General features: G+C 39.8%; 1 protein-coding gene across 4 annotated transcripts in view; it reads left to right on the top strand.

Annotated features, from left to right (window-relative positions):
- The window catches only part of THRB (thyroid hormone receptor beta), a 166,074-nt gene extending 139,672 nt beyond the window's left edge, over nucleotides 1–26,402 (top strand). For 2 of the 4 annotated variants that reach the window (XM_010712866.3, XM_019616512.2), the window contains exons 3-9: nucleotides 3,231–3,361; nucleotides 3,909–4,009; nucleotides 9,692–9,839; nucleotides 11,595–11,800; nucleotides 14,794–14,940; nucleotides 19,683–19,941; nucleotides 21,462–26,402. In XM_010712866.3, the coding sequence (XP_010711168.1) occupies nucleotides 3,301–3,361; nucleotides 3,909–4,009; nucleotides 9,692–9,839; nucleotides 11,595–11,800; nucleotides 14,794–14,940; nucleotides 19,683–19,941; nucleotides 21,462–21,703 (1,164 nt within the window). In that variant the 5' untranslated portion in view covers nucleotides 3,231–3,300 and the 3' untranslated portion in view covers nucleotides 21,704–26,402. The remainder of the gene's footprint in view (nucleotides 1–3,230; nucleotides 3,362–3,908; nucleotides 4,010–9,691; nucleotides 9,840–11,594; nucleotides 11,801–14,793; nucleotides 14,941–19,682; nucleotides 19,942–21,461) is intronic. The other 2 variants (XM_019616513.2, XM_010712865.3) reach the window with 1 other exon arrangement.
- The last annotated feature ends 158 nt before the right edge of the window (nucleotides 26,403–26,560 follow it).

Genomic DNA, 26,560 nt, shown 5'->3' with positions numbered 1-26,560 from the left:
AAAAAAAAAACTCCTTCCCCAGTTTTCATGTGGCCCCCCGTTATGTGTCCCCCCCGAAGGACACAATGAAGTCTCCCCAGCACCTTCTCTTCTCCAAGCTGAACAAACTCAGCTGCCACAGCGTTTTTCCTAGAATTGCTCCAGCCCTCTGAACATCCTCACATCCCTCCTCTAGACTCGCTCCAAGTCCATTTCCTTCTTATGGCTTGAAAGACAAGGTAACAAAATTGGCTATTACTGTACTGTTCAGTGATACCTATGTTGTTTTTGAATGATTATGTTAGCTAATTGCTAACTACTCAGGAATTGCAACTCGTAGGAATTACTTACAGTGGATGTTACAGTTTGCAAGAACTGATTTTCCCTTATCCCTTCAGGTGCAGTCTGCTGGTCTGAAGCATCAATCTTTTTTAAAAACTGCTGAAGCTCCAGTTTTCTTACTTTCCTGTCACTTCTGACCCCATTAGCTGTTGGAAGGAGCACTAAAAAAAAAAGTATGGCTATTGGTCTAAGATTTTTAACAGAAAAAAAGGTGCTTATTGAGTACTTTTATTGCCAGTGATTTCTTGGGATTGAAGCTTTTCTATCCACATTCTCCACTGAGTCAGTGAAGGAGGGCAGGGTATGTGTTTTTCTTGTGTCATAGGGACAATTCTGTAAAAATGATGAACATGATACCTTAGATTTAAGTAATTTAAGTAGAAGGCAGTTAACACTTCTGATAAAAGAACAGTTAGGAATGTGCTTACATGTAGTGATTCCATTTTTAATTCCTCACTTGGAGTGCCTGTAGAGGATTGCTTTCCATCCAGAATGAGAACTGTTTCCTGAGTAGGATGAAGTCCTGAAACTCCAAGAAGAGGATGCACATCATGGGTCACATGTGCAGGCTGCTGTATATATTTAAGGAAGCAGTTTAAACAAGTCATCTCCTGCTGCTCCAATGGAACAAAGTTGCCATTACATGAGCAGTGCTAACCAGATTATATGCTTAATGAAATATCAAGGCATTTAATTTAGAAGTATTTCTTGAGGAAGCAAAAGCTGTCAATACTGAATTTTAGAGGGCATAGTCAATGCTAAACTGAGTCTGCCTTTTGTGAATAGCAGTAACTAAAAGTCACTGATTGTTACAAAGAATTTAGTAGAAAATCCTGCATCCCTTTGCTGACCCTGCTTCCTCCTGTGTCAGCTGCACACAGTGTGTGTGTTGTGTGAGCAAAAGGGGGGGCAGGATGGGGATAATAGCCTCTGCTAATCCTCCACTGGCATAATGTCCGTTAGCAGTCATGATGTAAATTAGAACCGAAACCCTGCTGTCTCTCTTTCCTCAAGGTCAGAAACCAGATCCATGTGTCCACCAGTCTTTACCCAGGTTTTTAATATAGAAATATAACTTAAATGTGAATCTAATATTTTGCCATACTTAGACTGACATGGTAGGAGTATTAGTAAATCGATGATGCAGGCAACTGGGTTCTATTTCCCAGTGTTACCTAAGAGGTGTATCTGTTTCCTGTAATTTTAGGTTCTCAGAATTATGCTCAAAAATATAAAGTAGATATTACAACTACTTTCTGCCTTGTTTCTTCCTCCTTTCCCCAAATCAGCCCTGGAAAGTTCATTTAATTTAAGCTGAAGTAATTTCAAGTATTTGTTGTCTGTTAAGGGCTTTTCTTTCTGGAGAACCTGTGGCATTTACAAAAGCACTCTCCTTTAAGCCACCTGTTACTGAGCTTACTCTGGGTTTTAGTCACAGGAGGATGATGGCCATCCCCCTGGCAGCATCCTCTACAACCTGCTGGTGCCCAAGTCCTAGTGCTGGTTGGTCTCCATGCAACTCCCCAGCTGCACCGAGCTGTGCCAATGGCAGGACAGCAAACTTTGAGTCTGGTTTAACATTTCATGCTGCTGATGGGTGCAGCAAGGCAATGGAAGGAATAGTATCCCAGACAGCTGTGTCCAAAGGACTGTCCCAAATTACACTCATAAATTGCACTCAGCTAGTTTGTAGATGATGCAATCCTGGGAAGGATGGCTTATGTCCTAGATCGGTGTGCTGCCATTCAGAGGGACCCGAACAGTTTGTAGAAATGACAGAGAAATCTGTTGAGGTCCATCAAAGGGACATAGCAGTTCCTCTGCCTGGGGTGGAATAAATGCAGCAATAAAGGCTGGATGCCTGCTGGATGGGAGGGGATTTGCAGAGAAGTACTTGGGAATTCCTGGTGGGCAACAAGTTGAATCTGAGCCAACAGAGTGCCCTTGAGGTGAGGAAGGCCAGCAACATCTTGGTCTCAGTTAGGAGGATCATCACCAGCAGGATGAGGGAGGTGAGCCTTCCCTCTGCTCTACACTGCTGAGATGTACCTGCATTGCTGGGACCGAGTCTGGACTCTGAGGTACGAAATAGATGTGGTGACAGTGGAACAAGTCCAGTAAAAGGACACAAAGGTGGAGAAGAGGCTGGAGAGTGTGACATAGGAGGAGAGATTGGGAGTGCTGGGACTGGTTGGCCTGGAACAGAGAACATTAACTGGGATACTATCCGTGTGTAAAAAAAGCTTAACAGGACTGAGTGCTAAAGACGGAGCAAACATCTCAGTGTTGTCTAACGACAGGACAAGAGGTAAAGAGCACAAATAAACGCACAGGGAATTCCGTACAAGCATAATAAAATAATCTTCTTTTACTGTGAGGGCACAGATTGCTCACAGGAGTTAGAGAGTCTCCATCATTATGGACAGTCAGAACTCAACCAAACACGACCCTGACCTGTGATGTCCCTGCTGGAGCAGGGAGGTTGTACCAGGAGATCTCTAGAGGTGCCTTTCAGCCTCAGCCTCTCAATCATTCTCTGAAGAATTTACTGTACCTCAATAATTTTAAAATGTTAAATGAATAGCTGCACTTCCTCTCTCCTCTCAAAATGAATCTTAGACCTTTGTGTACAGAGAGGATTTTCATTAAGAAAAAATATGTACCATAACTCCATTGAATTATGAATTATGGAAACACTTTGAAAGCTTTGTATTTTACTACATTTGAAAGTTCTCCTTGGCTCAGAATTACATTGGTTGCCATCAGAATTGTTCTGGTTTTTTGTTTTTTGTTTTTTTAACATAAGAGCAAAAATATGTTTATGTTATCAAAACTAATGATATTTTGGGAAAAGAACCAAGCATTCCCAACAGTTTTTCATGGTAGTAATATTTTATTTCACTTGTTAGGTGTCTGATGAACCACTTCAGAAGAGAAAATGTCATTCCCACACATATATGTACACACACACATATTTGAATGCCCACGTATTTTGCCCTAAATTCAAGCTATATTAAATGCAACAGAGGAACACACCCAGGTAAGGTATAATCTATGCAGCTTTTGCGATCTGTTGCTGGTACTTCTCAACCACACCTGCAGAACTGTTTTGAAACAAATGCACTGTCAGTAAATGTTTCTTACTAGCGTGTCCATGAGTCACTTTGCAACCTGGCATGGTATCTCAGAATACAAGCACATCGGTTGTTTTTCAGAAACAGAAAAGAGAAGTGGACTGTATGTTTTGCTGTTATTTAATTTTTCACATCAAAGCCCTTGATATAAAAATAAATATATTTGTTTTTCTGAGCTATTGTTTATTTCAAGAGCAAGCAGTTAAGTTATGCCTTTTCCCTCTTGACCAGCAGGTGCTGAAACAATCTGAGAAGTAGAAGATACTGCATACAACATTTAAATACTTCTGTGTTACTGTTAGCATGAGCTTTTTATTCAGGAAATCCAGTGAGTTGAGAAGTGTGGGGCCAGTAGACAATATCTGCAGTGAATGTTAATGCAATATTTTTATATCAAATGTATCATATCATTTTATATAGAGTTTACATGCCATATCCTCTTTTTCTTTGCAGGATATATACCCAGTTACTTAGACAAGGATGAGCTATGTGTAGTTTGTGGGGACAAAGCCACCGGATATCATTATCGCTGCATCACCTGTGAAGGTTGCAAGGTAAATGGCATAGTGGGAAAGTGGGAATCAGAAATAGCTCTCCAGCTTCTCCATTTATACAGATTTCCTGAACTGTACTACCAAATAAAACAAAGACAGATTAGAAGCGAATAAGAACATCCAGTACTGATGATAAGCCATATCTGGCTGTGCTGCTGATCTGCATATACATAAGGAATGTAGTTGATTTTAGCAGTGTTTACTTTTGAAGAGAAGACAGAGAATTTAGGTCTTTTGTAGTTATCTGCTAGCTTTTTCTTTTTCATTTTTAGTGTTTTTTTTCTGACCATGTTGTCGGCCAGCGTACATCAGCATCCTCACAAGAACTTCAATGAAACTCTTTGTGCAATAGTTGAGATTCTGCCTATGGCCATGATGAGTCTGTGGTGATTAACAGTGTTCCAGTGTATCTCATTATCACTGCAAAGAACAAAAACCAAAAATCTCTTCCACATGCTCATGTGACAGTAACATCCATCACTTTAGGACGCGTCAACACAAAGTTAAAACAGATTTAATTTTTTTTTTACTTCTTCAGCTTAACCATATTAAAATATGCTTTCAGTCTTTTTCATCTCTAAAGCTACATGAAAAATGAAAAAAAAAAAAGATTGCTTTGAGCAAGTAAATGAAAAAAAGTAAATCAGTAACATGATCAGCCACATTTGCGTGATTTCACTGCCATAAATTTGCCTGGTGGCTTGAGATCCTGTAAGAAAGCTATTCTTTCCTACAGAAAAATAATTTTTTTCTAAACAAATGGAACAACACGTCATGCACTAGTGTCATGGGATTGAACCACAAAAGTCATGTTTTGTTAGTCTCCAAAGTTAAGAATATTTGAATATGAAATGTTGGGTTTGGATTGGCATTAGATCCCCACATCACAGTAACAGTATTGAAGTAGTTTCTTCTGTTGTACAGCATTGCACTTTGATACATTTATGAGATGCGCAAAGACTTAAATATCCTGTGTGTAGGAGGTTTGTAGTAATATTCATCAGAGTTTTATACACATACATATTTACTAAAAAAATTTTATATGTGAGAAAAATTGTGGAACCAAACAAGTGATTTTTACACATTTACATCACATATACCAGACAATAACAACACATAAAACTCAGGAATATGGCTTAATTCAGATACTACAAGTAAGCAATAGTGTGGCATTGTGAAATAGCTTCTGCTCCCAGCTGAACAGCAGTATTTCTTGCCATATTTCCTGCTCGGGTCTTTTTGTTATTTGAACTAAAGTATTTATTTTTATGCCCACCAGCTATTGTAAAATATAGCATAACAAATCTACTTATATCTTCTGATGTATAATTTAAAATAATGCTTTCATGCACAAAGAGCCAAGTTGACAATTTGCAACAAGTAAATAATTAATTTTTTCTCCAACTTACAGTTAGCTTCCAGACTGTGTTGTTTTGTTATTTTGGCAAATGTATTAACTGTACAAGATGGCTTGACAGCTCTTTTGTGTGAACAATTTTAACTCACATTTTGGAGGATCTGCATACACATTTTGAGATGTATGAATTATTAGCAAAGTTGCGTGTAATCAGTCCTCAAAAATTTGACATTTACTAGTTGCTTCCACTGAAAACTAATTTTGTAGCAAAATTTATTTTGGCTGATAGCCAAAAATTTACTTTGGTAAGTGCTTGCATGTGATTTCCAGAGAATAAAATGAAAGGAAAATATGGATCTGACTATGATCCACATCTCCTGAATTTCAGGAAAGCTAACTTTTTGCTGTTTAAGGAACTGTTAGATGAGATCCCCTGGGAAACTGTCTCTAGGGACAAAGGAATGGAACAGATCTGTCAGCTCTTTCAAGACTCCTGTCTAAGAGCACAAGAGCTCTCCATCCTCCAGCATAAGAAATCAAGCAGAGGAGACAGGAAACTGATATGGCTGAGCATGGACCTGCTGGTCAAACTGAGGAATAAGAAGGAAATGCACAGTCAGTGGAAGCAGGAGTATGTGGCCTGAGAAGAATGTGAGCATGTAATCTGGTCATACAGAGATTGAATCAGGAAAACAAAGGCACAGGTGGCACTGAACCTGACTAGGGATGTGAAAAATAACAAAAGGTACGTTGGTCAACAGAAACAGTCCAAGGACAGGCCAGGACCCCATCTGCTAAATGAGAAGGGAAACTGCTAACAACAGACATGGAGAAGGCAGAGATACTGAACAAGTTCTTTGACTCAGGCTTCATTGGCAGTCAGACTTCCCACTTCTCTCAAGAGGTCCCTGAACCCCTAGGCAAGGGTTAGGGTAGAAAAATCCATCACTCTGTAAACAGAGAGCAAGATCAAGACCACCTGATGAGACCGACTGTCTGTGGGGCCTTCTGATATGCATCCCAGGTGTCTGAAGTGGAAAACAGAGGTATCACTCCAATTTTTAAGAAAGGGATAAAGGAAGACCCAGGGAAATGCAAACCAGTGAGCCTCACATCTGTTCCTGAGAACATTGTGGAACAGATTCTCCTGGAAGAGATGTTAAGACACATGCAAGAAGCAGAGATGATCCAAGACGGCCAGCACAGCTTCACCAAGGCCAGATCATGCCTGACCAATCTGGTGGCCTTCCACAATGGAATGACAGCATCACTAGATAAAGGAAAAGAGATTGATGTCATCCACCTAGAATTCTGCAAGGCCTTTGATACAGTCCCACATGACATTCATATCTCTAAATTGGAAAGGTATGGATTTAAAGGGTGGGTTATTTGGTCGAGAAGGAATTGGTTGTACGGTTGTAACCAGAGGGTTGTGTCAACAAATCTGTATCTAGCTGGAGTCCAACGACAATTGGTGTCCTCCGTGGATCTGTCTCGGGAACGGTGATCTTCAACTTCAGAAAGACTTGGAGCAGTTGCAGAGGAGAGCCATGAAGATGACTGAAGAACTAGAGCACCAGTCCTGTGGAGCTGGGGAAGTTCAGGAAGCTGATCTTATTCAGTCTGGAAAGATGTCTTTGGGGGGACTCATTGCTGCCTTCCTACTTGAAGGGAGCTTATAAACAGAAAGGAACCAACTGTCTGATATTGATAGGACAATGGGGAATGGCTTTAAACTAAAAGAGGGGAGACATAGATATCAGTAGAAATTTTTTTTACTCAGAGCCTGAAGCAGCGCTGGAAGTGGTTGCCCAGAAAAGTTGTGGATACCCCATGAGTTCAAGGCCAAGTTGGATGGGGCCCTGGCCACTGATCCAATGGGTGACAACTCTGCCTATGGCAGTGGGACAGATACTAGACAGGCTTTAAGGTCTTCTCCAACCCAAGCCAATCTATGATTCTATGATTTAAACATAAGTAAAACAAATTCTAATGTCACTGTAGTATTTTTCTAAGCTGGATCCACTGATCTATTGCTAAAAAGTAAAGGAATTTAGGAAAGTAGATAAAATGTACAATAACATATATTTTCTTTTACTGGTAATGCTTAGATTTAATACTTTTTTTTTCTAATTCCACTTGCTCTCTTTATTGTTTAGAAATGCCTTTTCTACATTTCACTGTGGGCATGTGTACAGAAATCTGAATCATTGATCTGAAGAATCAAATGTGGCGATATGCATGACTGTATAGGTGCATGCCTATTTATGCATGTGCTTATGTGAGCAATGTGCAAGAAACAAAAGTGATGTAAATTTGTGTAAAGTCACTGAGACTAAGGCTGGAAGTGATTCAAGGCAGAGAAATGGTAATCTGCTGTGTTTGGACAAATATGAAGAGCAAGTTCCTTATCACATTGTATCTAGTGATGGTCAAAAACGTTTTTTAACAACAAAAAAAGTGTAAGGAATGCAAAGCTATGGGAGAATAAAAAGCTGGACTCCACACAGCATATGCATGATGAAAAGCGTTAACAATTATTAAACTTGAGCTACAGTAAGTTTCATGGAAAGTTTGGAAAACAGAAGTTCAGTACCACTTTCAGAGATTCATTGGAGGTTTCTCCATTTCTTGCCGTAACTAGAAGTCAGCCAGTGCACCTGAGTGTTCAGAGCCATCTTCATGAAGGAGAGGAACAGGCCCCATCTCTAAGAATTTGACACAGGGTAGAGAGTGGATCCAAGCCCAGTTGGGAGGATGAGAATTTAAGATCCAGACTCCACGTAAGAACATCTTACCATTGACTTCCTGGATTTTGACTCAACCCTACAGATCTCAGTCTTAAAAAGACTCATATCTATGCTTTATGCAGCTCAATTTAATTGAGATTTTGGTCTTTCTCTTATGAAGGAAAAAGAATTTTACCCTTAGCTCAAGATGGTTGTCATAAGATAAAATTCTAATGAGAGTGTGCTTCACTGTATTTGAAGGAGTCGGGAGCTCAAGCTGAAATGCAGATTTATCTGTATGTCTTAATTAAATGTTCTGTGTTAAAAGATATTACTGATTTTACCTTGTGTTATTTAATATGATTAAAAAGAGACTTTTTGCTTAGTGAAGTGGAAAGATGTTCAGTAACTAAAATCTGAGCTGCAGAGACTATACATTAGATAAAATCCCATCTCACTTGGATTTCACCGTTGTTTGCAATGAAACTGAAGCTATTCATAGGGCTCCATTCAAACAGGACCAGTATCTCAGTGTGTTCTTTATGTCAGGGTAGTTCCAAACTGTGTTGCTAAGTGTATACAGTCTTCAAACACTGGTGGAAAGTGAAGGAAATTTCTGCCCTTAGCAGTCTGTCTGGTCCATACTACTGTGCTCTTGGGTACTTCATCCAGCTCTTGCCAAAGTCTGTGAGAAAATTCATGTTGAAATTTGTACCAGGATTAGGTCTACAATGTTTTGAGAGAAGTTGTATCTGATTTCTTTACCGAAGGCCAGGGTGTGTGGTATATTCAAATCAGAGACTTCAGTGGAGGTACATTACTTCATGTGAGCTGAGGATCTGACCTCATATCAACTGCAATTGGCTGTACATATATTATTATAGATAGATAGAATATGCATAGAGAGGTCTTTGTTGGTGATGTTTGTTTTGAATACAGACATCTGTGGGAAATATGAATGAATTCCTTTTCTCAGAAATGCATATCATTTCAGAATTATGGATCCATTATTTAGGACTCAACTCAAAGGTTGAGTGAATTGTGTTTGACTGCAGAATTCATAGTCTTGCCCAAATTTGGTTGGTTGGTTGGTTATTTGACTTCAGTGGAAGGACATGAGTAAAACTGTTCATTCTTAGTCCTCTACTTACACTTAATTATATATCACCATTTTTGCTATTTGCAAATGCTGTCCTTAAATTACATATATGTCTCCTAATATCCTTTGAAATCATTGTGTAATTTTGAAGGGGGCTCAAAATAAAAACTAATTCAAATCAACAATAAAATTTACACATGGAAATGCAGGACTTGAAAACACGTAATCAGTATCTTCTTCCTCAAGACAACTTTCCTTATGCTTTTGCAAATCTCAGGTGCCTATATGTTTTAATTTTTAGGGAGGAAATGTTTCTTGAAACTCAGAAAAGAAATACCATAATCTATAATAATGTTTTGTTCTCTTCCTCCTTGAGAGTTTAATGGAGCATTTTGTACTGCATACAGAGGTACATTTCTACGAAACCAAATTGGCTACCAATTTGAAAAAATTACACAGTAGTTATGTTTTCCAATGTGTTTATTTATTGCACTTAGGGATTTTTCAGAAGAACCATTCAGAAAAACCTCCATCCAACCTATTCCTGTAAATATGAAGGAAAATGTGTGATAGACAAAGTAACAAGAAATCAGTGCCAGGAATGTCGCTTCAAAAAATGTATCTTTGTTGGCATGGCAACAGATTGTAAGTATATTTTTCTTTTTTTCTTCATTTTCTCTCTTTTTTTTTATGTTTTTATTTGCTTAAAGTATGTTGATTGGTGAAGATTGTTAAAATAGAGTGGAACTGCTAACATTTTTTGTTTTTAATCATTTGTTCTGGAGAATTATGCTCATTGCAGCAATCCACTTCTGAATGCTCTAATTTTTTGTTTACGCTTTACCAGACTGCACCTTAACGTGGCCTTACAGGACTGAGTAACAATAGGAACGTTAACTCTTAGGAGGAAAAGAGGGAGAAATGCATCTGGAAGGACACTTTGCTTGAAAAAAACATCTTGTTTAGAAAATTCTGGAGGATGTGAAATTGAATGTCGTTGTATGAGTCATCCTGCAGTTGTTTGTTTTATTTTTAGCCCTGAAGAAGTTATCTGCAAATAATTTGACTCTCATTCTAAAGAACTGGAACATATGGCTGTAAGATTAACCCTTAGGAATCTTCTTTTCCTGCCACTGCACTGAGATTTACACCAATAACTTCAGTTAGTGCAATGTGAGGAACTCATGTAAATCCCCCTATGCGTTATTGTTAATGGTTGCTGCCATTTGCAAAAACAAAAACAAAAAACAACCTCCCCCCCAAAAAAAACAGACCCAATAAGGAAAATAAAAATATTCCAACTTAGCATTTTTCAGTTATAATGTAATGTGTGACATTTTCTGTATAAAATGAAACAGAAGAAGTGAAGCAATTTCATCAAAGGCAGATGGTACTTAAGGAGAGAGAACTGAATGACTCTGGATCATCATTTCAAATCCAGCTCATTTTGACACATCAGTCAGTACTGAGCATCAGCCATTTAGGAGCTGTGCAGAAGGAGAAGTTTGTCTCTCTAATTCTGACCAGCAGTTATCAATACCATAAAGAGGTGTCTGTAGAAAGCACATACAGGTGTGTCAGAGGAGCAGTGGCAGACAAGCCAGCTAGCTCCAAACTTCAGTACAGACTGAAGAATGAATAGAGTCAGGGCAACACTGCAAGAAAGACTTAGGGATTCTAGTGGATGAAAAATTGGATGTGAGCTGGTAGTGTGTGCGTGCAGCCCAGAAAGCCAACTGTATCCTGAGTTCCATCAGAAGAGAGATGGCCCGCAGAGGGGGAGGTGATTGTCCCTCTCTGCTCTGCCCTCGTGAGGCCCTATCTGGAGGCTTGGGGACCCAGCACAGGGAAGATGTTGAGCTTTTGAAGCACATCTAGAGGAGGGTTGCTAAGATGATCAGAGGGCTGGAGCACCTCTTATGAAGAAATGTTGAGGGAGCTGGTCTTGTTCAGTCTGGAGAAAATAAAGTTTCCAGGAGACCTCATTGCAGCCTTCTAGTACTTAAAAGGAGCTTATAAACAGAAGGAAGACCAACTTTTTACAAGGAATATTGACTTTAAACTGAAAGAGATTTAGAATGAATATAAGGAATAAATTCTTCAGTATGAGAGTGGCGAGGCCCTGGCACACACTGCACAGAGAAACTGGGATGCCTCATCCCTGGAGGCTTTCAAGGCCAGGTTGGATGGGCCCTGGGCAGCCTGAGCTGATGGGTGGCAGCCCTGTCTATGGTAGAGTGGTACACTAGATGATCTTTAAAACCCCTTCCAACTCAAAGCATTCTATCATTAGTTTAGGTGTTGATAGTCAATTAGTACATCAGCTATAGGTAGAAAAGACCGAAGTTCAAACAACCTTAATAACTTCCTGCCATTTTTGTATGCTTTTATCCCTGCTAGTGGTGTTGGATGACAGCAAGCGTCTGGCAAAAAGGAAGCTGATAGAAGAAAATCGAGAGAAGAGGCGTCGGGAAGAGCTGCAGAAAACAATTGGTCACAAACCAGAACCAACAGATGAGGAATGGGAGCTGATCAAAATTGTCACTGAAGCACATGTGGCCACCAATGCACAAGGAAGCCACTGGAAGCAGAAAAGGAAATTTCTGGTAGGGACTGCAGACATTTATGCTGCTCTTGCAGTCAAGTTCCTTTATTTCTTCTGAAATCCCTACCCAGCATTGCAACCACTGTTGTATGTGCCAGTGTTTTGACTTATATGAAAAATTGATGATTGTTTATTCTTGGCTGAGTCTCAATATTTGATCAGACCGTGTATTTAATAGATAAATAGCTTTCTGATGAGTTAAGGCTTACCCAGATGGATATTTTTAACATTCTTTGATAAGAAAAAGTGGAAAAAATGATTCTCTTCTGATTAACAGCAATATCATGTATAATGTATAATGCATCTTTTATTTATTTATTATATATAGTGTTCATTGTCTTGGGACTAGCAAACAAAATATTTTAAATGTTGAAAACAATGGCAAATTTTAAATGGAAGCTGACATTTTTAATTAATAACTTGTACTTTTTGTTTCCTTGTTCCAAAGGGAATACATTAATTAAATTTGACAAAGAAAAATAAATTTCAATGATAGCAGGAAGATACTTGAACTATAGTATTGCAGGTTTGCAAATTATGAATCTTCAGAATATTGCTGAGGAAAATCTGTGGTGATTTGTGATGCTTAAGCTTAGGAAAAAGAATGTGTGGGGTGTTTTTTTTTTCTAACTCAGATTTTAAGGAAAAACTGTGCAGAATACGGAATGTTTAGGCAGCACAAAAGAGGGATTATAGACTAAATGTCATGAATTCACAGGCATGTTTAAAGTGTGTGTATACCAAATCAGGTAGAAAATATTCTTTTTTTTGCAAGCAGAGTCTCCTACTGCCTAATCCACAATGGGAATCATGACCCACTGTTAAATTGCTAAGATAAATTTTAGATTCAAAGCAGCTTATCCCTTTTACAGAGTTATGTTAATTCTAGTAGCAATTTCTATATGAATGGCCACATGTTCACAGTAGTGTGCAGTCAAGAACATGCAGCCAGTGATTGCTGGCAAGGAGCAACAAAGAGATTTCCAGTTTTTCTGCATTGTTTTTAACAGGCCAAGAAGCTGAAATTGTAACATCAGCTGTGGTAGCACATTTGATTACTCAGACAGTAGTGTTTTTTTGGTGTCACTTGCTTTAGAGTAAAAAGGGGAGGATGAGGTGATGTGAGGACAGGACTATTGGGAAGGAGGTCAGATGGGGCAAAGGCAGGGGTGACAGCTGTAACAGGCAGCTCAGAAACCAGCTGTAATTTCCACAGCTGGTTCCTAGGCCAGATCAAACTGCTCTCAGTGCTCCAGGGCCTCCTTGTTTTTTTCACGGCTCACATGCTGAAGCCCTACAGTTTCAAGGTAAGTGTAGGGAGCTCACTGACACCTTGTAGTGAGCACAGAAGGGAAAGTCCAGGATGGCCTGACAACTCCAGGCAGAGGGCTTTGAAAACTCCCTGCCAGAAGCTGTTGGGGAGCAAGAGCAGCTGACTGCACGCCCCAGCAGCAGCGGGTCAGCCCTTTAGCAGCTGAGGCTGGTTCTTCAACAGTGGGAGCTCCCTGGAGGTCTGGACATTTTTTCCTATTGAGGTGAGGTAGGTGGCAAGGGCTCTCCAGCAGCTTGCCTTTCTGGAGTGTGTTGGTTTTAGCTAGTCATCCTGAATTCTTCTGGCTTTCCCGTGGCAATGCTATGTTCTCTCTTTTTCTTGCTAACACTGTTATGTGTGGCTTTTGCTTTGGGTCATCATGCTTGAAAGTGATGAAGATTGTTTATCATGAGCACACAGACAATGTGGTTTAGTTTCCCAAGATTCAGGGATGGGGAGAGTCAGCCTAAAACTGGGATTATTTCAGCTTTTTAGCAGGAGGAACTCCTAGATAATTGAACCCAGTCCTCTTCATTGTTCTTCTACAATTGATGCTTATTTTATTAGCTCACTGCTGAGTTTTTTCGTGAAAGAAGTTAGGTTTGGATTCGGATTGATGACAAGGATCAGGAAGGCTCTTCTATGATTTGTTGCTTTAAAAAAGTATTGAGCACAAGTTTTCATTATTAACAGCAGTTTCAGCACCTCTCCTGTTTAAGTGCACTTATATAAATGTCATGAAATCCATCAGTTTTGAAGGCATTCTTCTCCAACTCTTACCCAGTTTTTAACTATCCAACATGAACAAAATGGAATTTCTGCATACTCTTTGGCAGGTATTTTATAGCTGCAAAGCTGCACTTAGCAAACAGAGGAACAACTTTCATGTGTGTTTTAAAAACACAGTAACATTGACAAACGGTCATAGAATCAGGTGAGCAAGTGGAAATGCAATTGGAATGAAAAGTACTCATTGTGGATATTGATCATACATACTGCATTCTGTGTTCCTGTAGTTAGCTTGAAAATTGTTTTTTTTTTTGGAGAAGCCTTGATTTGAAGTCACGCAGAAGATGATTTTCAACAAGAATTTTACCCAGACAAACTCAAATTCTAGTCATTTTATCCAGACAAGCTTTGTATTGCCTGTTCTTAGTCATCTGTTGTTTTAGCTTAGTTTTGGAAACAGGCCTTGGCAATTGTCTGGAGCTCAGTGATACCAGGCAATCTGTTCTGGGGAAGATTTCAGAACTTGGAACAGGTTAAATTACCTCGTACTGAAAAGCTCTGAGAATATTCTAAGGGTCGCAAGTCATCTCAGCTCCCTTTGCTTTTAGACCAGCTTGGGAGTTCTCATCATTGTGAGAAACAAGATCATGCCTATATTTTTAATCAGAAAGCACATAAGCTACACCCACAAAATATTTGGATGGAGGCACAAGGAAGAAACTACTTGGCCTCTAATGCAGCTGTCCACACAGCATAGTGGTATGCCAGACCCCCATTTCTGTGTGCAGTCTTCTCTTTCACAGAATTCCCATTTTGTGGCACAATGGGACATCACTTAAAAAGAGGCTAGTATCGTTTAGAATTGTAACGTTTGCCAAACAGAATTTTTTAGAATATCAAACGCTCACTGTAAGATAGATTGTTCCTTTAAATATCTTTGTTTATATCCTTAGCCAGAAGACATTGGGCAAGCACCAATAGTTAATGCCCCAGAAGGGGGGAAAGTGGATTTAGAAGCCTTCAGCCAGTTTACAAAAATAATCACACCAGCGATTACAAGAGTGGTGGATTTTGCCAAAAAGTTGCCTATGTTTTGTGAGGTAAGACAAACTCCTTGCATCCCTCATTTACAAAGCTATGGTTATGCTGTATGCAAAATACTGGCACAGAACTGTAATAGGAAGGATTATACTTTAAAAAAAATACTATGTTTTAAATCAGAAAAAATAAGAGAATCAAAACTGGATTAGAATCATCAGTATTTTTATGACTTTTTTTTTTCCATGACTACTGAACTCCTGATTTTGTTCATCTAGAATTCATCACAATTCACTGGAGACCTGAATGTGGCTTCACAAGCAGCCTTGAGCAAAGCAAAAAACAGACCATCTAGAGTTATATTTTATATGTTTAATCAGATATTTTAGCACAGGCTTCCTTCTGTACTTTCCAGCTCTTTGACAGGTGTACTGTTGTGGAGTTGGGTGTGTGCAGTAATAAATTCTCCAAATTCAGGAATGCATCCCTATCCAGGAGTGACGCTTGCTTCATTGTTTTCCCTAGGCATTTTTTTCCTTAATAGGGAGGGAGTGCATAAAAGAGTAAAGTAATAGGGTGTCATTCCAGGTAGATACTCACATGTAAAATATACTCTAAATAGACTGAAACAGGCTTGGCTGCACATTAGGAGTAGAGAGGCCCTAGGCTGATTTCATTTACAACAAAGTAGCATTTTTATTGGAGGAGCAGATGCAATGGCTGATGATTTTTTTTTTCATAGATTAAAAAACATTATCATAACTGCAGCCTGAATGTAACTGAAATAGTAATTCAGATTTAATAATTTTAATAATGTTAAGTCTTGTGGGTCCCTTAGGATCCACAACCGTTGGAGTTTTACTGCAGAAATATCCTCAACCCAGCTGTGGAAGTAACCTGCCTTCCCTTCCCACTGCAGAGAAGCACTTGCCTCTGCTGAAGTGTGACCACGTTTGGGGAGTTCAGTGTGTTCCCTAGGATGAGAACTGCTTTTCCCTCGTACACACAATCAGCCAGGAAAGACTTAAGTAGTATTTTCCTCTTCTGTGGTTGACAGCTTTTCTTTAAGGTCACTCAAGGAGAGTTATTTATGTCAGCTAATGGTCTTTACATCCCTTAGCATCTACAGAGTTAGAAGTGTTAAATATCAATAGTTGCCGTAGTGTAAATAGCTTTCACTGGCTAACCTTAACACTGGCTCCATCAGAGCATGAAATAGTGACCAAGCATGAAGACTTTGAAGGCAAGGAATGTATCCATAGATCAGGAAGCCCCTGCAGCATCCAGTGTCTGAGGGAAGCTGTCTCCTCTGATTTGGTGTTTGTTGGTGGGAATTTGCACTGACGTAACAAGGTAGTCTTTTCAATTTAGAAGGCTTTGCCAGTCACACGCAGACTACAGTGCCCATCTGACATCTTCTACCCCTCCTGGGTACCATGGGCCCACTTGTGTCAGAGCTGAACAGGAAGCATGGCTGAAGAAGTCAAGGAGTTGTTTGGCATCACCTCTGTAGGCTGCACAGTTCAGCTAGGATGGGCTTTGTTTACAGCTGAACCACTGTGTAAACCTGACACTCGTATGCAGCACGGTTTGACAGCAGAGAAAGACAACTCATAGTGAATGGAAAGGGATAGGACAGCTGTCCTGACTTGTCATACAGTTCCTGCTGAAGCATAAAGAAAATGACAAATGTTTGCTCCTTTTCTGAGGGGGCACTGTCTTGTTAACTTTGTTTTTTAATCCATATCTTTTTCGTAGAAGGAATACTGCATGGGCTGAGTTCATAAGGAAAAGAAAAAAAACCAAACTCCTTTCTCCCATGGGACCTATACAGCATTCAAACATTATCTCAATTCTTAATTTCCACAGAGGCTCAGTCTGAGAGTGCTGTATATCTCTATGAAGGAGATTGACTAAGCAGCACTTAATGAATTTGATGTGAGTTTATAAGAGGTGCTCCAGCCCTCTAGTCATCTTCCTGGCCCTCCGCTGGAACCTCTCCAACAGCTCCATGTCTTTCTTGTGTTGGGGGCCCCAGGCAGTATTCCAGATAGGGCTTCATGAGGGTAGAATACAAGCGGACAATCATCTCCCTGTCCCTTCTGGCCACCCCTCTTTTAATGCAGCCTGGGAAACAGCTAGCTTTCCAGACTGCAGGTGCACACTGCTAGCTTATGTCCAGCTTTCATCCACCAGGACCCCCAAATCCTCCACAGGGTTGTTCTTAGTGAGTTCTTCTCCCAGTCTATACATATATCTGAGATTGACTTGACCCATATGCAGCACCTTTTACTTGGCCTTATTGAGCCTCATTAGGTTCACATGGGCCCTCTTTTTGAGCCTGTCCAGGTCCCTTTGGGTGGCGTTGCTTCCTTTTCATTGTGTGAACTGCACCACTCCGCTTTTTCTCATCAGCACTTTCGCTGAGGGTACACGCAATCTCACTATCTTCAACATTGATTAAGATGTTGAATAGCACACGTCCCACGATGGACCCCTCATCATGGACTTATCATCAGCCTCATGATCACCGCAGATCTGTTGATCACAACTCTCTTGCTGCAGTCCTACTACCAATTCTTTATCCACCAAATAGCCCAGCGTCAAATCTGTCTCTCTCTCCAATTTAGAGATAAGGATGTGGTGGGGACCATGTCAGAGGCCTTGCAGAAGTCCAGTCAGTTGACATGAGTTGCTTTTCCCTTGTCCAGTGATGCTGTTGCTATGCTGTAGAAGGCCACCGGATTGCTCAAGCATGATCTGCCCTTGCTGAAGTTGTGCTGGCTGCCTTGGATCACCTCTTCTTGCGTGTGTTTTAACATCCCTTCCATCTGTTCCATTATCTTCCAAAGAACAGAAATGAGGCTTATCGACCTGTAGTTCCCCAGGTCTTCCTTTCTCCCTTTCTTGTAAATTGGAATGATGCCTCCTTTTTCCCGGTCACAGGGGACTTCGCCTGAGAGCCATGCCTTTACAAATATGAAAGAGAGTGGCTTGGTAATCACATCAACTAGTTCTTCCAGGACCTTTTCTTTCTTCTCCCTTTTTTCATTTCTTAATGATTCTACGATTCTTTCTCTTATGTTCACTTTTTCTCTGTCATTACCTTTTCTTTATTTCTCATGGCTGCCCTTAGACATCTTTTTTCTTACTGTATTCCTTTCCTACTTCAGTCCCACAGTCACAGTGGCTTTGTCATTGGTAGCAAGACTGCCACTCTGTTTGTGCAGCCTTCCATACAGTACTGCTGAACTGAATATGAATTTCAAACAGTGATTGCCCTGAACAGGATGAGTCATTTTTCTTATGTATCAAACACTTTACACCTGAAGTTGAAGTTGTCATTGCTGGAAAAATAGTGGCATGATTCAACTGCTTTGCTGACTGTGGCTGGCTTTGTACTTACAACTCTTCTCTAACAGACTTTCCACTCATGTCAGGTAATTTTATGGTATCCACTCTACGTGGTTTTACACCAAGTAAGTGTAATTGCTTTGTGAATGCACAGTTGCCACATAAACCTGTAGTGTTTCTTTTTATTGTTGTGGTGTTTTGTTGTTGTTGTTTTTTTTTTTTCCATTTCTAATTGCAATTCAGATAGATATAATAATAATCCATAGAAATTAGAATTACTTTTCCATGTATGTGATGTTTTGCTGTTCATTTAATGACAATCTCAAAATAGCGTTGGTGGGGTTTTTTTGTCCCTTTTGCTATCATTGGATTATCTATGTAAACGTAAAGACATGCTTTACAGAAAACAGAACCTACAACTGCCAATTTGGACAGCTTACCACTTTTTTTGAAGTATGAAGGAGATGAGTCTTGCTATATGCCCTGAAGATCACAGTTATGCACCAGCATAACAGCTGGGCCTATACTATAGGTTTTTTGTCCATCCAACAGTAATACAGAGAGTCTAGGGAGAACAGTTGTAATAGACTAAACATACCCTAATAAGTTGTCTGTTGTTTAAAATAGACAGAGAATTCACAACATCCACTGATTGGCATATGTCTTTTAAATAAATACACATATATATTTCATTCTGTTTATTTAAAAAACAGTCCATTCTGATGGACTCTCTCAAATGTCTTTCTTCATCTTGGTCAGGTGAAAATGAAGCATGGCTCACAGTGCATCAAACTGGGATGGCTGATACCTTTACTAGCCCCAGTTGCAGGTTATGCTCAGCTGTAAGCTGAGAGAGCTCAGGAGTGGAAGAGAGAAGGGTAAAAAGCTGAGAACAATGATCATTTCAACCATCTCAGTTTGATCCACCCTTATCCAAGACAAAGCTGACAATGTATGTTACCACTGACCTGGCAACTGACAGGTCTGCCTCATCCTCCACACCTTGTGAAATGATTGCAAACAGGAAGCTATGTCCTTTAGGTTTACTGGACTTAATTCTATAATGTTGCCATGAACTAAGAGATCTCCTGAATCGAGAGCTTCAGAAAGCTGAGCCAATTCTCCTTAAGCACCTGCACTTCGGTTTGCTGTGAATATCTTGCCCAGGGCCACTTCCCTACAACTGTGTCATCACTAGATTTCCTAAGAATATGTGGGGATGTTAGCCTGCCAGGACTTTTTGAAAGCAGGAATATGAGTCTTGGTATTTTGTGCTGTGCACAAGAACTAGCTGGTAAGCTGGTTGGTAAGCAACGTGTTTCCAGGATGACTGTACTTTGCTCGGTAGTGTCCTGGGTTGTTCACCGTGAATTCATGATCATGGATTTACTGTAGTTGTAAATCATCTCAGTTTGAAAAACACATCTTTTACCATTTATAATTTCTGCAGCTGCCATGTGAAGACCAGATCATCCTTCTGAAAGGCTGCTGTATGGAGATAATGTCCCTCCGAGCAGCAGTTCGCTATGACCCCGAGAGTGAGACTTTAACACTAAATGGGGAGATGGCGGTGACAAGGGGCCAGCTGAAAAATGGGGGTCTTGGCGTAGTGTCTGATGCCATTTTTGACCTGGGCATGTCTCTTTCTTCATTTAACCTGGATGACACCGAGGTTGCCCTTCTCCAGGCTGTTCTGCTCATGTCATCAGGTGAGAACAGAAATATATTGGGATCCCAACCATTTTGAAACACTTCATTCTTTGTCAGAAATCTCTCTTAAAAGAAATAGGGCATACTAGATCTTGTATTGTTAAACAAGAGTAATGCAAATGAAATTCTCTTTCAAAATCCTGATGCATCATAAAATCAGTTTGGTGAGTACTAGGAAAAAAAATCAGAGAGGCAAACATAGAAGTGGCATTGGTAACACATCTTGCTCAGTTTAGTGACTTAACAGCAGGGAGGGGTGATCATCAGACAGAAATCAGAAAGATCTGGTTTAGAGCCAGTTTGCCTTGACTGAAAAACTAGTAATTTAGATACAGTTTTCCTTACAACTAAGCTCCTCTAAATCTGTCATGCACTGGGTAAAAAGTACAGTTCATACACATCTCCAGCAGTCTCACATGCTTAGTTCAACTTTTGTTGTTTTCCTACTGAAATAACCACTGCTTGCTACGTGGCATTTGAGAGCTGCCTTACACTGGGACTATTTTAACTGGTCTCTCAGTGATGTCATACAGGAGCAGCACAGACTATTTCATATCATTTCCAAACAGTTTCTTTCCTTCTCAGATGAAATATGTTTTCAAATATGCTTCATTTGTCACATCCTGCCCATAAGAGGAGGGAAGGGGTGACCACATTCGCCCCTTGATCCTTTGCACTACTGATTGTGCCAGCCCAAAGAGGAAATTCCATTCTTGGGCAGTGGCAGATTCAGAAGGATTTTGTTTTAAGACCATTTTGAAGATTGAGCACTGGATAACAGTACATAGACAGTGATTAACAAGGATTAACTGTGTCTGTGACAGAAAGGTTTCCACATTCATCACAACACTGCGCTTGGCTTTCTCAGTCAAAACATTCTGATTTTTTTGGTTCCACACACAGTGATACATAACTAGGAGCCTCAGAAGGTATTTCAGATGATTGGCTGTCCTGAAATGTCTCCTGAAGAGTGACCCATGAAAGGAGCTTTTCCAGCACTCACATGGGACCCAATTCAGACAGTCTGCCTAACTTGTGGCATTTGTTGTTCCATGGTGCTCCGTAACAAATTCCTTCAATGCTTATTTTAGGATCAAAATCTGATCAAAGCCTTGCTCAGATTGTGGTGAAACAGATAGGAAAGAACTGCAAGATAACTGACAAGGACATTTTCTAATTATTAGTTTTTTTACAGTAAGATAGAAGCCTTAACTGAGATTGAGAATATGCTGCTCCAGTCACTGCAAGGAAACAGTTCCCAAACAGCTATCTTCTAAATCAGCAAAAGAAACAAAGGATGAAGAAGGAAGGGATTACCTCCTTGTTTTATCAGGGATAATACTGAGGCACAAATAAACAATATGCTCAGCGTCAAAGAAATTGTTTGTGCCAGAGCCAGATTCCTTGGCTCCTTTTCTTACAAGGAAAGTTACAATAATTCTATTTTTCCTAATTTATGATCAGATATTCTGTAAAGTAAATGAATTTTAAAGATAATTCTGTTTCTTTCTATCTGCAGATCGCCCAGGCCTTGTTTGCGTCGAGAGGATAGAAAAGTGTCAAGAGGGTTTCCTCCTGGCATTTGAACACTACATTAATTACAGAAAACACCATGTTGCACATTTTTGGCCAAAACTGCTGATGAAAGTGACAGATCTGCGAATGATTGGAGCCTGCCATGCCAGCCGCTTCCTGCACATGAAGGTGGAGTGCCCCACAGAACTCTTCCCTCCGTTGTTCCTGGAGGTGTTTGAGGATTAGAGAGACTGGAGCGGTCCTCTGCACCCCTGTCGCACTACTGGCTGTCATTTCATTCCATTGCCCAGCTCTTCTCACACCTGTTTGTTCTTCTTTTGTTCTCTTCTGATTCTTGAGATGGGGTTGGGCTTTTGTTTGAGTTTTTCTTTGGGGTTGCTGGGGGCAGTTGTATACACATGGATGAAAACATCCCTTTCTGCTGGTACTTGTGATTATTGCAATTTGTTCTTCAGTCCTTTGATGTGAATGCTTTGACAGCTTAACAGTGAAAATAGAAACAGACCAGTTTCATTCACCAGCACTTGCGTGGTCACCAGCTCACATGCATCATTGCTTGGAAAACATGGGAGATAAATTGAAGTGGCAGAAAATAAATTAGCCTCCAAGTTAAAACAGCTATTTATAATTTGATCCTGGCAATTCTGTCTGCTGTTACCTCACTTTGCAGGGTACTAGTGACCATTTCATGAGATGAAATTTCTAGTCTTCATGGTTGTTTCTATTGTAATGATCACCCTTATGATCTAGGACCTTCATCATTGTCATGATCCCATCATTATCTTAGGATTGTTCCAATGGACATGGTTTAACAGTGCCCCATAAATCAAGTATTTAGTGTATGCAAAAGTGAGGGAAGGGACTGAATCATTTTTTTCCATGTGTACAGAAAGTAAGATTGTTTGGTTCTTACTACTCCAGGTAACTTCACCGGAAGCACTGTTGGGGGAAGGAGGGAGATTTGATTCTCTGAGATGCTTTTTCCTGAGTAGGGAAGTCTGCTTTTTCTGAGCTTTGTGGTAAATTCAGCACTCTGAAGGAGTAGGCTGTTTGTCAGAATAGCATATTTCCTATGAGTTATTCAGGGATGTGAATGAATGAAACGTATGGGATGACCATCAGAGGGAACAGAAACCAACTGTGTTATTGATGACACTCAAGACTCTACAGCTTTGTCCCAGTAGTACAGATAGTATTGCTTGGCAGTAATCTTTTGTTTTATATATATATAAAGTTTATATGCACGTATATATAATATTTTATATATATATAATTATGAATCTTCAGCAGATGTCTTAAACATATTTCTGTGTTTTTATCATCTCTCTCTCATTCCTTCTCTTACCCTCTCCTGTGTGTGTATGTGCGTTGATCAGCTAGGTTCTAGGTTCTCCCCTCCTTTGTGTGTGTATGTGTTCTGTTTGGCTAGTTCCTCACTTGATTCCTTCACATAATTTATTTCCACTAACTGCACTAGCAGAAACTTAACTGAAAGATAGGAAGTCCAGCTGCCAAAATCTGCAAGTCAGTACTCAGTGATGCTGGACTGTTTGAAGCTGGTAATGAGGGCTTTATTGGTAGAGAGTGATTCCTTTCTGTTATCCATCACCATTCAGGGATGTGGTCCCTGGATTTTATAAACTTGATATTAAACCATTCTCTGAATTTGTATGATACATCAAAAGCATTCTTCTGTTCTTCCTGGAAACTCAAGAGACCTGTTTTGCACTTCCTTATATCCCACATTCTTTTGAGTTGTGCATTCATTTGTACCAGTTTCTGTCTCTGCTGTTCATTGATACATTTGCCTGGAAACTCAGTGGGCACTGTTAGAACTGATGTGTTGATTTTCAAAGCTCACGCCCCATGTCCAAACCCATATGTTATATATTTGTCCCCTCATAAGATCACAGTACTCAGGAAAATACTTAGGTGGAGCACAGTATCTTTGTGCCAGGGATTGCATTCTTTTCACCTCCATTTCCCTTTAACATTGATGAAGTGTTTGGAGTGCTATTGGCTCTATTGTCAGGGTTATGGAATCTTGTTGTGCCTGTTCTTTGATATCATATGTACCCATGGTGAGTGTTGAGTGTTGATGTTATTCCTTAGGAGTTAAGCCCATAATTCCATTAGAATATAAAACACAATGGGATGTTCAGGGCTTTTTGCAGGTACCAAGTAGGCAGGTCTTCAGAAATAAGTCTTTAAATGCTTGCTGAAATTGAAGAACCTCTGTTGTGGGCTGGCTCCATTTGCTCAATCTCAAAAGGTGTGCTAGCAACACAGATTCCGTGTAGAGCACTACATCTTGGGGACAACAATCAGGAAACTTCTAGCCTTTGGAACAAGAGATCACACAACAAGAAAAGCTTACGTCTTCAGTTCTGCACAGTCTCAGATGAGCAGCATCTGCAGTAAGTGAAGAGTATTAGATATGTGATTTGAGGGTGGCTTGGTAGGGCACTGATAGTATATAGGGAAAGCAAAAAAAAAAAATAGCATCTATACCCAAATGGCTCTCAAGAAGTTATCTTTTGGAGGTTTGTACTCCCAGAATCATGGAGTTCCTTCTGAAACCAGCCTGAGTATCTCATCTACTTGCTAAATGTGAGCTTGAGTTAGTGTAAAAACTTGTAACTGTGCTGCAGATGAGACCAAGGAGAAGGAAAGACACTTTCTCCTGGTAGTATTCACAGTGACCTCACTGCAGGCTCCATGATATTTTATGTGTTTCTCAGAACCTCAGTTTCTTAGAGTCACGCTGCTGCCTGAGAGGTTCAGTCTGTCATTAAGATCAACATTTCTCATCCTCTGGGTTATAAAGAAAAACAGCAGCCTAAATGTTGAGGTTCAAAGTCAATACTCAGTGAATACTCAGACTTCTTACTGTCTTTTAACTACTGGGGCCCAGACTACTGGCTTTTGAACGCTTGGGAGTGTTGGGACTGCGTTAATCAAAAAATAAAGGTCAGAAGTTAGAAAAAATGTGAGAGTTACTGAATTGGCATGGGGAAGCAGCAAGAGATGAAGGAACTTGCAACACCTTGGACAGGACTGCAGCTTGAGGTAGTGCTGAGAACAAACGTTTTGCACAGGCTGATGTAAAAATCATTGCTCATACAGGAATTTGTCTGCTACGAAGTTTTAAAAGACAGCCAAAACAGGTGGATGTCTGAATTCAAGCATGTCAAGCTGCATTTAGACATCCAAGCTCGTGGCCTGATTTCCTGATACTGAAGCAGTTTGGTGTTGCAGCTAATCAGGATTCAGCAAACTGAGAATCCTCTGTTAGATGATTGCAGATGGGCAATTAGGCAACCAACTTGAAAAAGTTTAGTAGTCCTTTAAGCAGTAAGGATATTATCAGTGTGCTTTTCTAGCTTTTTAGATTACATTGGAATCTGGTTTTGATTAACCAAGGGGGATTAGTAGCATTCCTTAACAGAAGACTAAAATACCAAGCTCTTAGTCTGATATCTAATCACCTCTGATCTCGTACCAGTCTTACTGTGTGTGTTCATTGACTTCCTCAGTCTGACTCCTGATTTACATGATCACAAGAGCAAAACTAGAATCTGCGAGGATGCTTTTGCGGTCTCTTACTGGTGAATGCTGAACTTGATCCTGCAATGACTCAGGTCACTGTAGGACCGAGCTGCTGGATTTACCATCTGAGTGGCAGACCTCAGTCAGCAGGGTCTGTAGGACCTGTCCTTCTGAGGGAAACAACAGACGGCACTTTTCACTGCAGTTCAGGGTCTTGTTTCTGATGGTGCCACATACCCTTTGTTTTTGCTTTGTGATCTACGCGTAGGTCTTGCGTAAGACATGCTTCCTATCAACCTGATGGTCATCGTTCATGGTTTTGCCCCGAGTAACACACACATTTAGGTACTCATTTCATGTGACATCTCAGTTAAGTTATGATATTTATAATGACATATAACATGCATAATAATGATTTTTGTTTACATTCTGCCAAAATGTAGGCATTAGAGTTAGACCTCTGAGATCCAAAACCATCCTTGAGCAAAATGCTTGCTTCTTCAGAGGCAGGCATCAGAAAGTGAAAAAAAAAACTGTCCAGAATGATCAGCTGTATCCGAAATCTGCCAAAACAGGGCTGTTGATCACAAGCAGAGCATGTCATTGCTAGCAATGCATTTTTATGCTATGGAACTCTAACCTGTATGTGTCATATTGACTTTTTGCTGCATGAATCATAAATTATAAAAATCAGTCCTATGGTTTTGAGATGTAGCCAGCATTCCTAAGGCTAAACCTTTTTCATTGACTGAATCAGAATCCACAACCAAGGAACGTACTCCTCTCACTGTGAGAGCAGTTGAAAGAGTTGAACGTTTATCTTTTCTCAAAGGAAGAGGCAGTAGGACCTCTTGATGTGTCTTGTTATTGTGATCATCTGGAAATGATTGCCAGACGTTTCCTTTTGATATAGCGATGAAGTGATCCGTATTTAAATTTTATAGAGAGAAATTTTATTCTAGTGTGATAGAGATTTATTTTCCACTTAAAGACTCAAAACAATGTGAGCACATTTTTTTACTACGGTATATTTTTGCTTTAAAATTAAAAACAAAACAAAAAAAAAAGAAAAAAAAGGTTTGGCCTTACCACAAAGTTTTAGTGTGTCGTATAGATGTTAGCAAATGCAAAGAGTATGCATTATTTGTGTGTATCCACATTGACTGATGTCGCCTTCAAAAAGCAATATTGTGCAGGTAATAAGTTGTTTGTGACTGTCCATTGCACAGTTTACCTTCTTTAAAAGCTAACCTTGTTTATGCACAAGACAATCAAATGTAAATCTACATCAACACCGGGGTGTAGATTAAATTCATGTAAATTACTGAGCACAATGTAAAACATTAAAAGACACTTTATTTAATTACACACTTAATGTTGGTGAAGATAGTATCAGGGCATGAACTAGCTGACATGCTGTAATTTCTTTTTCCCTTTTCCTACTTCCTTAGCACTCTTCAATTTTAGTTTGCTCACGAATACATCAGATTAGTTATTCTTTTTTCTTTTTCTTTTTTCTTTTTTTTTTTTTTT

Source organism: Meleagris gallopavo, chromosome 6 (genome assembly GCF_000146605.3).
Source record: "Meleagris gallopavo isolate NT-WF06-2002-E0010 breed Aviagen turkey brand Nicholas breeding stock chromosome 6, Turkey_5.1, whole genome shotgun sequence".
Lineage (NCBI taxonomy): Eukaryota > Metazoa > Chordata > Aves > Galliformes > Phasianidae > Meleagris > Meleagris gallopavo.
The sequence above is the reverse complement of the archived record's forward strand: the minus strand, read 5'-3'. Positions and strand labels throughout refer to the sequence as shown.